The following is a 14,919-nucleotide window of genomic DNA, read 5'->3' as shown; positions in this document are numbered from 1 at the left end:
AACTTAAATGTGTGTGGCAGGTACTGCTATATTCCAGCACGTGCTATGCTTGTCACTTCTCCTTTATTATAACTTCCCTGCCCTGATAAGGAGGTCTTTCCAGTACTGTTCAGGGAGAACATGTATTTCAAGTTTAAAACCTTTCCCTAGCAGTATGACCCAACACTGGAAATGGGGATGGCCCACTATGAAGATCTCCATCAGGTCACCTGAACAACAAACAGAATTTTTTGTTTGTTTGTTTCTTTTTTTTTCGGAGCTGGGGACCGAACCCAGGGCCTTGAGCTTCCTAGGCAAGCGCTCTACCACTGAGCTAAATCCCCAGCCCCACAACTAACAGAATTATACCAGCATCAAGTTTCACTAACAATAACACTTGCTTGAATAAGTTAGTATATGCGTGAATATAGTTATGATATATGTGATATAGATATGATATTTAATGATATATATATGATAGATATAGTTAGTATATAAGTTGGACAGTACTTTGTTAGATAACAGAAGGTCCTTGTTCTAAAAATAATACAAAATAAATCAAAAAAGAAAAAATAAATTATATATTAAACTAGTTAGGGAAATTAAGTAAATAATTTAGGGGGAGAAAAACAGCAGGCTCAGATGGCATAATTAGGCAAAGATAAATGTGTAAATTGGTAAATCTGGGTAAACAGTATAAAAAATTCTTACAACTCTCCAATTAGTTCAAGATCTTTCATGATCTGACTGTACTTGTCTCCATTTCTGGTCATCAAATAACAACTAATGTGTACTACATTACACACACTTACACACACACACACACACACACACACACACACACACTCCTGTTTACTTTAATATCAGTGTTTCTCAGTTCTACTGCCTTGTAGGTAACAAATGGTGTCATGGTAAATGTGAAGAGGGCAGGCTTTAGACTCAGTCTGGAGAGATCTGACGTGTAACTACAATTACTTTTCAGTCTCTAGGTCTGGACACTGTGCTGGTTTGGTTTTGTGAACCTGACACAATTCTAGTTATCTAGGGAAGAGGAAACCACAAGTAAAGCATTGCCTCCATCAGGGTGGCCAGTGGGTTTGTCTGTGGTCATTTTCTTGATTGAAGATGAATGCTGTGGACACTGCTAGTCCTGGGCAGATGGCTCTGGGTTGCATAGGAAAGCAGATGAAGATGCTAAAAAGACGGCTGAGTTGAGAGTGCTCGCTGCTCTTCCAGAGGCCCTGGGTTCAAATCCCAGCACCCACATGGAAACTCACAACTGTCTGTAACTCCAACTCCAAGAAACCCAAAACCCTCGACTGGTCTCTACAGGTACTGGGCACACATGTGATACACAAACACTCATGCATGAAAAATAACCATACACATACAAATAAATAATTTTTTTAAAATGGAGAAGAAAAGTAAGCAAATAGAGCAAGTCAGTAAGCAGAATCCCTCCATGGTCTCTGCTTCAGTGCCTCCCATGATGCCTTGCCCTATGTACCTCAGTGATGGGTTGTGTCCTGGGAGTTCTAACATGAAATAAAGCCTTCCCTCACAAGTTAGTTGTGGTAGGCTGTCACAGCCACAGAAGGTAAGGTAGCATGCACGGCAGCTCCTGACAATAGGACTTCTGTTACTGTCCGTCTCTCCCCACCTCTGGGGAAGACTGCAGTGAAGACAGCCTGAGGCCTTAGGCACTTACACATTACCATTTCTCAGCTTTTTTTCTTCCACCTCCCTAATGCAGCTTTCACTCAACTTAAGGTGTGGGGAAATCCATTTATTATTCATCAACAAGAGAAACCCCTCGTGTATCAATCTCTCAACATTTAAAATGGTTTTGTTATTTTATGGTGGTTTTATAAACAGGCCATTTACAAACTTCAAAAATGAAAGAAAAGCAAGTGACTATCAAAAATAAGGCAAAACATTACCAAAACAGAGCATTCTGATATCATGTTATCACATGTTCAGATTACTAAAAATAATGAACCACTTCAGACTGCTGACAAAAAAACAAAAACAAAAGCTAAGAAAGTTAAGTTGAAGAAACTTAAACCATGTGATAATTTTCAAACTCTCACATGTGACCTAGTTTCCTTTACTTACGACCCAAATGTAACACTACCAAAGTAGGAAGGCTTTCCTCCTGGAAAGATGACGGCATCTAAACAACAACAAGAACCTAGTTTATGAAAAGACACTCTCAGAGCATTTTTTTTAAATAATCTATTGCATTATAAAAAAAGGGAGACATTACAGAATTTTCTTTACAAATTAAAATAGAATATTACTCTATAAGTAAATGGTTGAGTCCTAGGCATACAGTTTAATGGTAAAGTACTTGCACATATGCACATGACCATGGGCCCAATCCTCAAAACTATGGAAAGAAAAACTAAGAAACAAAAACCATATTAAAAGGAAAACACAAAACGAAACAAACAAACAAACAAAGGATCAGATGAGCTGGGTCCCACAAGCCTAGACTTGAGAAGGAAGAGGCAAAGGTTATGAAGAAGACTGTGGCTGGGGTTGGAGCCGAGGCTGTATAAAACACACAAAGCTCAGTAAATAATAATAAAAAGTGGGAGTGGAACAGAGAGGAGTGGGCGACAGTCTAAGCAGAGAAGACACAGCTTCCTGTAAGAAGCGGTGAGGAGAATGTGTGTAAAATGTTCTACACCATGTAACCCACCTTCCTGAATTAAGTTACTGTTATTCATGTAAGAGTAACATCGTAATCATATAAGGATGTCCACTTGATAGTCATGGTCTTACAGCATGATTTTAGTTTAGGAACATGAGAGCAACAGTGGTGGGACACAGGATTTTTATGAATTACCTTTCCTGCTTCAGAGCATATTCCAACATTTTGATCCTCCTCACAAGATCTTTCTTCAAGTTTTCTTGGCCTTTCCTCTCCCCCTGAAGGAAAGCAATCTGAGCCTGAAAAGGAGAGAAAGGCAAAACTCAGTTCAGAGCAACTGCATTATAAAGAGGTTTTAGGAAAGCAGACAAGGGACACAAGTCCTTTTCAAATCTGTCACAATGCAAACTAAAGGGGTGGGGGGTCTTGATTTGAAAACCTGTCCAAGGGAGACATATGTGCAGTCTACTTCAGACGAGGGGCGTGACGGTGTGTGGTGCCCATCTTCCCTAAGAACCCAGAAAACACAAAGCACACAAGTAGTTTGTGCAAGGATACCTCGGAAGAACTTTCATTTTTATAAAGAATGAAAACAGGAAAGCAAAATGACCAAAATTCTTATAAATTCTTCCAAATTCAGAGTTTCATTATCAAGATCAAGAGAGCTGAACACAGCACGGAAGGGAGGAGGGTTCCATGCCCACCCTTCAAGGAGAAGACAAAGGCAGCTGAGGGACGGCTGGTGAGGAGTACTACCTTGCCCTTCTTGGGGAGTGCAGAGGACGATGCCAGTTACCTGGACTTCAGTGCATGAATATACATCGGCCTATGGCAACACTAACTGGACTCTGTAGTTATGAAATGAAAAGACATGAAGTTGAGAGGAAGACAAGAGACATGTTGGAGAAGACTGGAGGGATGGGGAAGTGGAAGGGAGGGCGTAGGAGATGGATATGACCGAGACGTACTGTATATGTCTATGAAAGTCTATGTTTCCTGATACATCTAAATTTTATAAGAGTCCTTAACTTAATTCTACACACCCTACAAACAGTGAATGGCTTTCTCATCTCCTTGAAGGAAACGTAATGGAAAAGACGACCAGAGGTCAGATTCTCAACACACTGTGCATTTCATCAGGAGACAAATGACAAGCAACTTCAGCTTCAGTAGGAAAGGGACCACAAAGAGCAGCTTTTCAGGAGCTAAGACACTGAGGGTAAAAATAACATCTGTACTTAAAGAATTGCTGGTGTTGGAATGCTAGCTTATCCAAGCAATTTGAAACCTCTATACAGGCAGGAAAGAGCTCTATCCAAGATGTGTCAAAGATAACCACTGATTTACTTGCCCATACTCCTCTCACCCATTTCTGCCATGCAACCCAGAGACAGACGGCAGCGTTATTTGGGTATGTGCACTGCTTTCCATTAAAAAAGATAAAAGAATGACTTTAAAACATCCCCAAGAACTCTAAATATTGTCCAACTATGGTTTAGTAAATAAACAAACTTAATTCTATTTAATTTAAATAGGACTCAATTCTACTTATTTAGTACCATAATTAATATAAAATCCAATTTGCCAGTCTTCTCATATCCTTCAAACTATAAATAGGTAATATGATGTGTTTATTTTTATTTCAAAAATCTCTTAAATTTGTATTTCAATTAAAAAGACATTTTCCTTACTAATTAAAAGACTGACATATAGCAACAGGCCTTCCCATTTAGATAAACAGAGGAAAAGGCCCTGAACATCCACAGAATCTGTTCACTCCCCAAAGATCCTATAACACTTTAAATGACATATATGTATTACATATTATATGTGTATGCATATAGAACATATATATTCTAAAATGATATAAGTAGAATAATGGTACATGCACTTCAAGCGACAAAAATGAAAGCTCATCGCAAGACAGCGTCAGCCTGACCCATCTCCCGAAGACACCAACTGCGTTGACAGAGAAATACACACACACACATATATATGTGTATATATATATTAATAATAACATAAACTACAAGCTTCATCCTCTGTATCTTTGGCTATTCTCAATTTCCAGCATGTCACTGATGCTGGATGATTTTACAATTTAACCTAAACATGGTCTATACTGCAACTGAGTCTCCAACCCACTGGCAGCTTACCCGTCTCCCTACAACTTGTTTCCCTATTCTATCAATTCAGAAATAGACCGGATAGTGCTTTATTAGCTCTAAATATTTAGTGCGACTGAGACAAGAACAAGAGCTGCTGAAAGGCACTGGGTTGTAGACAAAAACTGCTAAATTATATCAGCTGTGTAAAGATGTTTAACATCTGAATGAAGTCAGGCATGTGTTAAATTGGGGAAAGTTGTCAGCATTTCCACGGGTGATGAAAGGCTATGGGTCCATCACAACTGATAAAGATCCACCCACGTAAGAGAGGCTTCCACATCAAAGGCACAACTCAGAGAAGAGAAGCAGACGGACAGTAACTCAGAAGACACAGAAAGCTTGTCTCCCCCACATGGGACAGCTTAACAAACTAGCCAAAGAAGGACAGGTCATTCATCAGACTGGCAACCTGGATACTTGCTGAAGGACAGTTGACCAGGACTGAGCTTATAGGAAAAGGTTCATAGCATTAGCAGATCTTCCTAAGGACATCTGGACTGTTACCTTGATGGGATTGATCACAGTTTCTGTTGTAAAAGTTAAACTGTGTATTAGCTTCAACATAAAGGGGGAAGGCATAAAGGAATTTTAAGCCACCAACATGGCTGCTCTGGCAAAGCATCATGTCTAAAGATCTGAGTCCGTGTGATCTGGCTGGAATGCAGACACACCACACACCTTTACCCTCTGGCTGTAATAGACACACACCCTTAGTAGACACCTTTAAGGTAAAATTAGTTTGTAGAAGGAAGCAGTCCTATTTGAAAGTGATGTCTGGTTGAGGGGCAGACAAAGTGAAAAATTAGAGAAAGATCTGACAGAATGAGTCAGGGATAGGATACACCCAACTCTCACGAGAAGGGCAGAGAAAGAGAAGCGATTTAAGAGCAGCAGAGGGCGTCAGTGTGGAGTCAGTGCTGTAAGTGCAGTGCAGCAGAGTTGAGCACAGTTAATCAGCTCCATTCAGTCTGTGCAGTTGCAGCCAGAGGACGAGAAGCCAGATCAGAACAGACTGCCAGAGTCAGTCTGAGGCCAAGCAGAAATATTCAGTGAGAAGTCAAGAGAGGCCAGATTGAATCAGTCAGCTTGGAGAGGAATTTATGACAGAATGGTGCAGTTGAATCTGCCAGCCAAAATTCAGAAAGAACTAGAAAGGGGAGCTTATTCAACAGAAGTCTCCAAGATGACAATTACACCAGGTTAATAAAAGTTACTTTTACAACTCACAGGTATGAGACATTTTTATAAAGGATGAAGGAGACACTGAAGAAACTCGACATGAGAGTCCTTTCACATCAATTTTCTTGTGATCTTCGAAAGTGTTAACTTATAAAGCCACAAAAAAACTGTTCCAGGTAGAAGAACTAAAGAGACCAGAAACCAGATACAAGGCATGATTCCGAACTGTAATGGATTGTGCGGAGACATTAGTGAGACAGACGATAAAACAAGAGCCTGAAAAGGACAAATAGATCAGTGTTAACTTTCTGATGTTGAGAGTGAGTCTCACGGGGCAGCACTGTTCGGATCAAACACTGAGGTATTCAGTTGGAGCCAACAGACTATCAGGTTAGCTGGCAACTAGCCCTATAGTTCAGAGAAAAACAAATTCTTTGAATGGTCCTCTCAACTTTTCTTTCTGCTTAAGATTCTTCTTGTTGGCTTTTTAAAGAAAATTTGATACAAAATACAAATCTTGAAAATAAAAGATTCCATCTCAATCCAAAAGCCAACAATATATACGGAGAAATCTAAGAGTACTGAAACTAAGTTAGAAGCAAAACAAAAATATCCATTTCAACATTATCATTAAAAATGTGCTTAAATACTGAGAAAAACATAAAAATAAAGAAAATATTTGCAAATCATTTACAAATAATATAGCTGAACACTATAAAACTCCAAGAAAACAGTCATTAAAAGCATTTGTTTTTGTTTTTTTAACTATAATTACTGTGGTAACAAAAAATTATATGGACTTATAAGAAACTTTCATATTCTTTTTTTTTGTTTGTTTTTTTTTTTTTTTTTTATTAACTTGAGTATTTCTTATATACATTTCGAGTGTTATTCCCTTTCCCGGTTTCCGGGCAAACATCCCCCTCCCGAAACTTTCATATTCTTAAACAAGCTCAATATTACAAGATTTTATTTCTTCCTAAATTCATATTTAAATATTTTACAAGCCACCAGCAAATTTAATGTAAATTTTAAAACGCCAGACATGGGAATTCTAAAGTTCACATAGACATAAAATGTAAGCAAGCAAAATTACTTAAAAACTCTAAAATGTTTAAAATTTTTATGGCTGTTTAACGTTATGTGTATGGGTGTTTGCTTGCATGTATGTATGTGCATGCATGCATGGCTGACGCCTGTGGATACCCTTAAAGGGAGTTACGACAATTGAGTTACTGTGTGAGTGCTGGGAACCAAACCCAAGTCCTTCCCAATCACAGTAACGTTCTGAACTGCTGAGCCGCCCTCCTTCCCAAAAGCTCTAAGTGCTTAAAACATTACAGTAACACAGTCATTTCAAAAACCACACCTATGACACAAGGCAACCGAAAACAAACACAAACACAGACTATTGGAACTGAGAAGTGGTCTAAATGTATCCAGCTCGATGGTAGAAAGAGCACATGCTTAACACATGCAAGATGCAGTTCCTAGGGCTAAAGGAAACCATATTGCTGCCCTCTTCGTTTATATTTATGTATATGTACATCTATGTGCTAGTGAGCATCTATAGAGCGTAGAGTGTAGAGACCAGTGGATAACATTGGCTGTTGTTCCTAAGGTGCATCCCGAGGCCATAAAACACTAGAGAACGTGCCCTAATTTTTTTAAACATTAATTAAAAAGTTGCTGAAGAACTATTTTGAAAAATAAGATACTTCTTGAGAAACATCAAAACAAAATTATGAATAGCACAAATCACAAGAGATTTTTTTCTTAATACACTCAGAATACCTACAACACCAAGAACTCAATAGAAAAACAAAGAACATGTGGACAGAAGGAAATCTAAGAGTCAAATATACTAAAATGGTGTTCAAAACAAACTTAAGTCTGAAAAATGTCAAAGTACCACGTTTTAGGGCTTCACTGCTATGAAGTGACACCGAGACCAAGGCAATTCTCATAAAGGACATTGAATTGGAGCTGGCTTACAGTTTCAGAGATTCAGTCCACTGCCATCATGGTAAGAAACATGGCAGTGTGCAGTCAGACAGAGTGCTAGAGAAGGACCAAAGGCAGCCAGGAGACTGTCTTCTGCAGGTAGCCAGGAGAAGAGTCCCTTCCACACTGGGCAGATCTTGAGCATGGGACCTCAAAGCCCAGCCATAGTGTCGCACTTCCTCCAATAGGGCCACACCTCCTAATGGTACACTGCCCATGGGCCAAGCATATTCAAACCACTAATCATAAATATGAGCTAGTGACAGTGGCACATGCTTGTCATCTCAGCACGAAGGAGGCTAAGGAAGGAGGATTCAAAGTTGGAGACTAGCCTGAGCTAAACAAGACACTATCTTGAGTAAATACATATCAATTAGTTAATTAATGTAAAATCCCATTGCTCTTTTTTTTTATTGTGACTTAGGCCCTAATCCACTAGTAGCCTAGATTATACAAATTCAAGATCAGCCTAGGGAAATAACAAGGTCCTGACTCAAACTAACAACAACAGTAATAATAAATGACAGGAAACGCATTTATTTCCATGATGGGGGAGTGGGGTGTTATGAATCAGCTTCGCCCTCTAATGGACAGCATCTATTAGTCTGCAAAGAGACATATTCTTTAAACCAGCCATTTTTTTTTTCTATTCTTTTTTTTTCGGAGCTGGGGACCAAACCCAGGGCCTTGCGCTTGCAAGTGCTCTACCACTGAGCCAAATCCCCAACCCCTAAACCAGCCAGTTTAGAGTGGTATGTTTCACGTTGTAAAATGGCAAATTAAAAACCAGGCAAGACTATGTGTACAAGGCATTTTCCACCAGGTTAAAACGTATTAGCAGACCTGGAGAAATGAGTGTCTCAAACAAGGCCTCTGAGAACATAGATGGTCCTGTAGCAGTAAAGTCAATCTTGTTGTCTTCCTCTGAAAACAGTCTTATGACATAGGTTGCTGCTTATGGAAACAACTTCCTGCTATAAAAGGCACAAGTCTAAAGCACAACTGGTATACATCTATTTTTTTCTGAAACATAAAATTACAAGTAAAGTTTTTTTAAAATATAAGTTACAAGTAAATATTGCCAACGTTTCACACCAGACTTTTGTCTGAGTTGGCTTATTTAACTGAAAAGGGGCAAAGAGGGACACAGAAGGAAGAAAGGACTGAAAAAAAAGAAGGGGCAAGTGGGGGAGAGAAAACATCTATCCAGAGTAATAAGTGGCTCTTAGCACAGCAGCTGTAAATACATTGGCAGAGAACTATATACAAGACAGAATAAAAGGAAAGGGGGAAGGAGAGGGGAGGAACGGATTGCAGACATTTGACTCCTTAGAAAGAAAAAAGGTAAACTCATCGCTGGGCTCTAGACTATTCAAGTACAGAGTAGCTGTAAATGTTTCCCCAGTGTAAGAGGACTGAGAGACAGAAGATGACTGAGAGACAGAAGACCAAGAGTTTAAATTACGCTCAAATTCCCTCTACACCTCTTAAAGGTTGTCCCCTAAGCATGCCAATATGCTTTTAGAGTGTTTTAATTAAAAGCTATTACTGCCAAACACACTCATTTACCAACTCTAGTTCCCAAGCCACCTATTTGTAGACTGTTTTGGGATGTTATAGTCAAAATTCATTTTTAAGAGAGAAATAAAAAGGTGCACCACGACATACAGTGGGGTGCATCCCAGGGAGCAGTGTACGCACAGATGAACCAAGGTGACGAGAAGAGAAAATGAACCTCCACTTACAACACTCAAGGTGCACACACACTGCAGTGCGAAAGGACAACACACAGCAGCTTGAGAAATGCCTTGAAACATTCCCTATGTGCCCTGGCAGGAGAGCCAGTCTGTAACGAGAGGCAGAGGTTCTCAGAGAGCAAGTGCACTCCCCTCCAACGGTCTCTGAGGTGATGCACTCAGCTGTTCCCACCATAGGAAAACTCCCCATTACCATAGTTACACGTGAACAACCTTGGAGCTCGCTGCACTTAAAGCACAGGCATTCTTAATCTTCTGACTTCACAGATTAGAAAAACAACAGCAACCATTCTTAAAAATTTGTGAAATTTGGAGAAATTAAATCTGATAAAAGATGAGGTATAAAGCTATCCTTTTAAGTCTTATAAATAGCTAAAAAATCAAAATTCAGCATATACTCATTTTCTATTCAAGGACATGCACCTGATAATGGTAGTTCTGAAAAAGTTATTTTTAAAAAAGATAAAGTTCTGAAAAAAAACTATTAAAAAAAGGTAAAATTCCATGACATATTAAGGTTTTTGTTCTTAATATATTATATCTAAGTAGAACTTTCATTTTCTCATCTATACAAGTAAACAAAAAAGATAAAACAACACTGGATGAATATTGGACCACAGTCTACACGGCAAAGCCAAAGTCAGTTAAGTCTGTTTGGGTAAGGGTGGTGTTATGGATCCGACCTAAGGCTAGGTATGCTTTCAACTTACATACTTTGTACTATATATCGGGCTATATCCCCAGCCCAGGCTTATTTGTAAGTCATTTTCGATTTTAATTAGTTAAAAATGAATATATCTAGGTTGAACATCATCTGTATCTAAAAATCTGAAGTCCAAACTGTTCCTATGCCTGAAACTGTGTGAACATCAGAACACATCGTGGATTTCAGACTTCCAGACTAGGGACGTTCAGCCAGTAAGGTCCATGTAAAGCTTCCAAAATTAAAATATGTATGAACACATCTGGGCCAAGTATTTCAGGGAAAGTTGAGCATGGAATACAAATCTTCTGTCCTAACCTGGTTTGTTTATTTATATGTGTAGTATTAGTAAACAATTAAAACATAGAAAATGTACCCCAACTTTAACACTATTCAGCACTCTAAACTTTAAAGGGTTAGAATTCAAAATTGAAGCCAAGCATGGTGTTGCACACCTTTAATCTCAGCATTTAGGAGCAGGCAGAGGTGGGAGGATCTCTGAGTTCGAGGTCAGCCTGGTCTATAGAGTGAGTTCCAGGACAGCCAGGGCTACACAGAAAAACCCTGTCTTTCGAAAACACTTTCCAACTGTCTTTTTTTGGGGGGTGGGGAAGTGGGGGTGGGGTCAGTTGTTGTGGGACATAAAGGCCGTTCATTTTCATAAAAATCTAAAACGAGGCATTAAAAAATATGACTAATTGGAGGTTCTCAACTTGTAAATGCAGGTAACAGGAAAACTTAAATGTCAGCACTATGGTTTATTAAATGCTAAGAAGTGAACATAACCAAGTTGGGTCTCATGCTGCGTATGTTAGCAGAAGACCTTCTTAGAATTACACTTGCTCCCTGGAGAGGTCGGGGTATACCTATGCTCTCTGATCTAGGTCAGTAGGCAGTCCTCCTGAGCACAGCATGGCTGCCAGCCCATCCTTAAAGTCACAACCTACTGCTGTCTGGAGCACTTGTTAAAGTAAGACAGCTGTTCTGACCGATGGGCTCTAGAGTGGGGCCTGGGAACCTGCATTTGTACCATGTACTGCAAGGCCGTGCTACTACAGAACTGAGAGGCTGGATTTGGAGCAGCTCTGACTTACACTGACACAGTTAGAAACCAAATAAGCAGGGCACTGTGGAGCAAGAGATGGATCTGTCTCAGTCCAGCTCTTTTCTCCCCCCAAATTTGCAAACAGGCCCACAAAGACTAGCTTTCTAAGCCTCTTCCAAATCCCTTACTCATGACTATAGTAACAGCAGTCTCCTGATAAAGAGATCAAATCTAGCAACATGTCCTATCGAATGTTAGAAACATCTACCGGCCACCAGCTTAAACTGTCGTAAAGGAGAATACAGAAAAGAAAAACTAAATGTTCCTGCTGGTATGGTAGCACATGCCTCTAATCCCACCATCAGGAGGCTGAGGCAGGGTGATCCTGAGTTTGAGGCCAGCCTAGGCTACATAGTAATGGAGTTCTATGGCCCGCACGTCAAGGGCCTGTCTCAAAAGAAAAAAAAAAAAAAAGAATCCTATTCACAACACGCTTCTAGTGGGGTTAGGGTCTAATTCAAGTGGCAAAGACAAGTACTGCCGCTCATTCAGCACTATTAACTGAGCCCTACTTGATGTCCAACACAACTACTGGCACTGCGTAATAGAACTGCCTGCCTGCAATCCCCTCCATTAGTAAATGAAAGAGAGACATGCGGTCAGGGTGAGCCTGTTAACTTAAGTCCTAGAAGAAGCAAATCTTGCATGAAATATATAGTCACATATATTTTATACATAAATATATAAAAGTAGATATAATTCATGCACAGAGAACCAGAACCAGACACCGACAGAAACAGTGATCATAAAGTGAATACAAATAAAATACAGCAGGATGCCCATTTACCTCTGGAGACACACACAATTGATATTCCACTCAAAAGTGAATTTCTAATACGGTATTTATTCTACGATGAGCTTTTCCTTTTGAGCAACTAATGAGCCTGTAAAAACTTTCCTCACAGAAATATTTCTTGGCCAGTTTTATACATACCTGCAGAGAATTCACAATAGAGGAATCTCGATGGCTGAAGCACTTAAAGAAATGTTCAAAGTCCTAAGTCATAAGGGAAATGCACATCAAGGAAATGCAAATCAAAAACCAGTCCTGAGACTCCATCTCACAAATCAGAATGGCTGAGATCAGAAACTCAGGTGACAGACAGCACATGCTGGAGAGGATGTGGAGGAAGGAACACTCCTCCATTGCTGGAGAACTTGTAAGTTTTAAGAAGTTTGCTCACTAACAAAGTCTTGGCAAGCAGTTGGTGCTGTTTATCATTAGAAAGCTCCAAGAGTTCTAAATGTTTTAAACCAATAAAATTACTTGCCCTGGGCTATACCTCAGGCAACATTCTCCAGAGCCCAAGCCTAAGATTTAAGGCATTGGCCGATGTTCCAGCCCCTTCATTTGTAGTCTAGGCTGAAGCTGCCTTCAGAGACCCCCATGTCTGTGCCTTCACCTCTGCACACCGTCTCTCCCCTCTATAACCTCCTTTTATTTTCAAAGTATTCCAGTGTTCCTCTCTGAGATGACCCAGCTCATATTACTACTTCCTTTGAAACACAAAATACACTAGTTTCTACTTGAAAATAAAAGTTCTCTGTACATAAGTATACAATTAGTACTTTATGAAAATTAATACCTTTTATTTTAAGTAACTTTTTAGGCAACGTTTAAAAATCCTCCATGAGAAATCATCTATGTTCTTAAGTAGGTTTAGAACACAATTTAAGATAGAATTTTCCAGGTCAATATACCAAAATACTTGTCAAGACAGCAAGATTCAGAACAAACTGGGGAAAGAAAAAAGTCAGTTAAGAAGAAAAGTGAGCGCTAGGAATGGTGGTATATGCTTGTAATGCCAGCATGTAGAGGCAGGAGAATTACCATGAGGAGTTCAAGCCCAGCTGGCTAACACAATACAAAGTTGATCAGTGTTTGGCAGCAAGACCTGCTTTAAAACAAAACATAGAAAGGAAAGAAGGAGCCAGGCTTTGCTAAATAAAAATCACAGTATTTATCTGAAAGTTAATAAGAACACATCCTAGAGAGATAGTTGAAAAATGGAACCAACAAGCAAGTTAGTTAGAAAATACCTACTCCTGACAGTCAGCAAGAGAAATAAAAGACATACTTTTAAATACAACTTTATTGCCAGTAAATGTTTCAACAAGGAAAATCAGTGGCATAAAGAAAGGGAGAGGGAGGGAAGGGAGAGGGAAGAGTGGGGGAGGGAAGACGGGGGTAGGGAGTGAAAAAAAAAGCTAGGTCAATAATTATAAACAGGTTGGTATACAAATGATGAGAATAAATGAGTTGTTTTAATAAGCCTACAAAGTAAGTGTGAACATTTATTTACTTTAAAAGGTTAATTTGGGGGGCTGGAAAGATGGCTCAGTGGAAGTGACTGCTCTTCCAGAGGTCCTGAGATCAAATCCCAGCAACCACATGGTGACTCAGAGCCATCTGTAATGAGATGCCCTCTTCTGGTCTGAAAACAGCTACAGTGCATATGATAAACAAACAAAGAAACAAACAAATAAATCTTTTTTTTAAAAAAGATTGATTTTCCAAGTGCTCAGAGCTGGCTCGTGGTTAAGAGCACTGACTGCTCTTCCAGAGAACCAGAGTTCATTCTCGGTTCCCATGTCACGTGCCTCAAAATCATGTGTTACTCCAGGGCACCTGATGCCTCTGGCATGTGCAGGCTCCTGCCCCCACATGCACAAACCCACATGCAGACACACACACCTACACATAATTAAAAGTAACAAAAGTAAATCTTTAAAAAGATGTATTTTAAAAAAGATTTCTACCTTTCTAAAGGAAGAAAGACAAGGGTATCACTCAAAGGAACATATTACTTTAATAAATGTTAGAAGATTAAGGATATATGCTAATAAAGAGCAGTAATTGAGAAAAGCAGACTGTGAGAAACTTTCTCAAAAATACTCAGGTATTGCCGATGGGTCTAGCCTGAACCTTAACAGGATAAGTCTAGCTTGAACCTTACCCTATATCTGATACTCTCCATTTGCATGTATTTTCATAGATACTATCAGCCTCCAGTCTGTTTTCCCCTGCTGTAAAATTTCAGTCTCCTGAAGCCCTAACTGCCCTCAGACTCAGTGCATAGGCAAGGACGGTCTTGAAGTTCCCGATCCCCTTGCCTCCACCTCCCAAGGGTTGGAGTTACTGGCATGCGACAGATTACCTGCCTCTGTTATTCCCATGTTCGCATGTTAATTAGACAATCAATCTCTGCTGAATCTATTTTAATTTTTATTACATTTTTCATTTGTATGTGTGCATGAACACAGCATGTGTGTGCCTCTGTTTAACCCACGGACATTAAAGACAACACAGAGAGCTGGGTTCCGTCTGGCTTGGAATCAAGTGCCTCTACCTGAACTTTCTCCTCAGC

General features: G+C 39.5%; 1 protein-coding gene across 2 annotated transcripts in view; it reads right to left on the bottom strand.

The window, feature by feature from the left end:
• Strn (striatin) overlaps positions 1-14,919 on the bottom strand; it is an 87,028-nt gene that overhangs the window by 48,535 nt on the left and 23,574 nt on the right. For both annotated transcript variants that reach the window (XM_087552355.1, NM_019148.3), the window contains exon 2: positions 2,831-2,934. In XM_087552355.1, coding sequence (XP_087408481.1) covers positions 2,831-2,934 — 104 coding nt within the window. The remainder of the gene's footprint in view (positions 1-2,830; positions 2,935-14,919) is intronic.

Source organism: Rattus norvegicus, chromosome 6 (assembly GCF_021556685.1).
Source record: "Rattus norvegicus strain SHRSP/BbbUtx chromosome 6, alternate assembly SHRSP_T2T, whole genome shotgun sequence".
NCBI lineage: Eukaryota > Metazoa > Chordata > Mammalia > Rodentia > Muridae > Rattus > Rattus norvegicus.
This window is presented reverse-complemented; position numbering and strand designations above follow the sequence as displayed.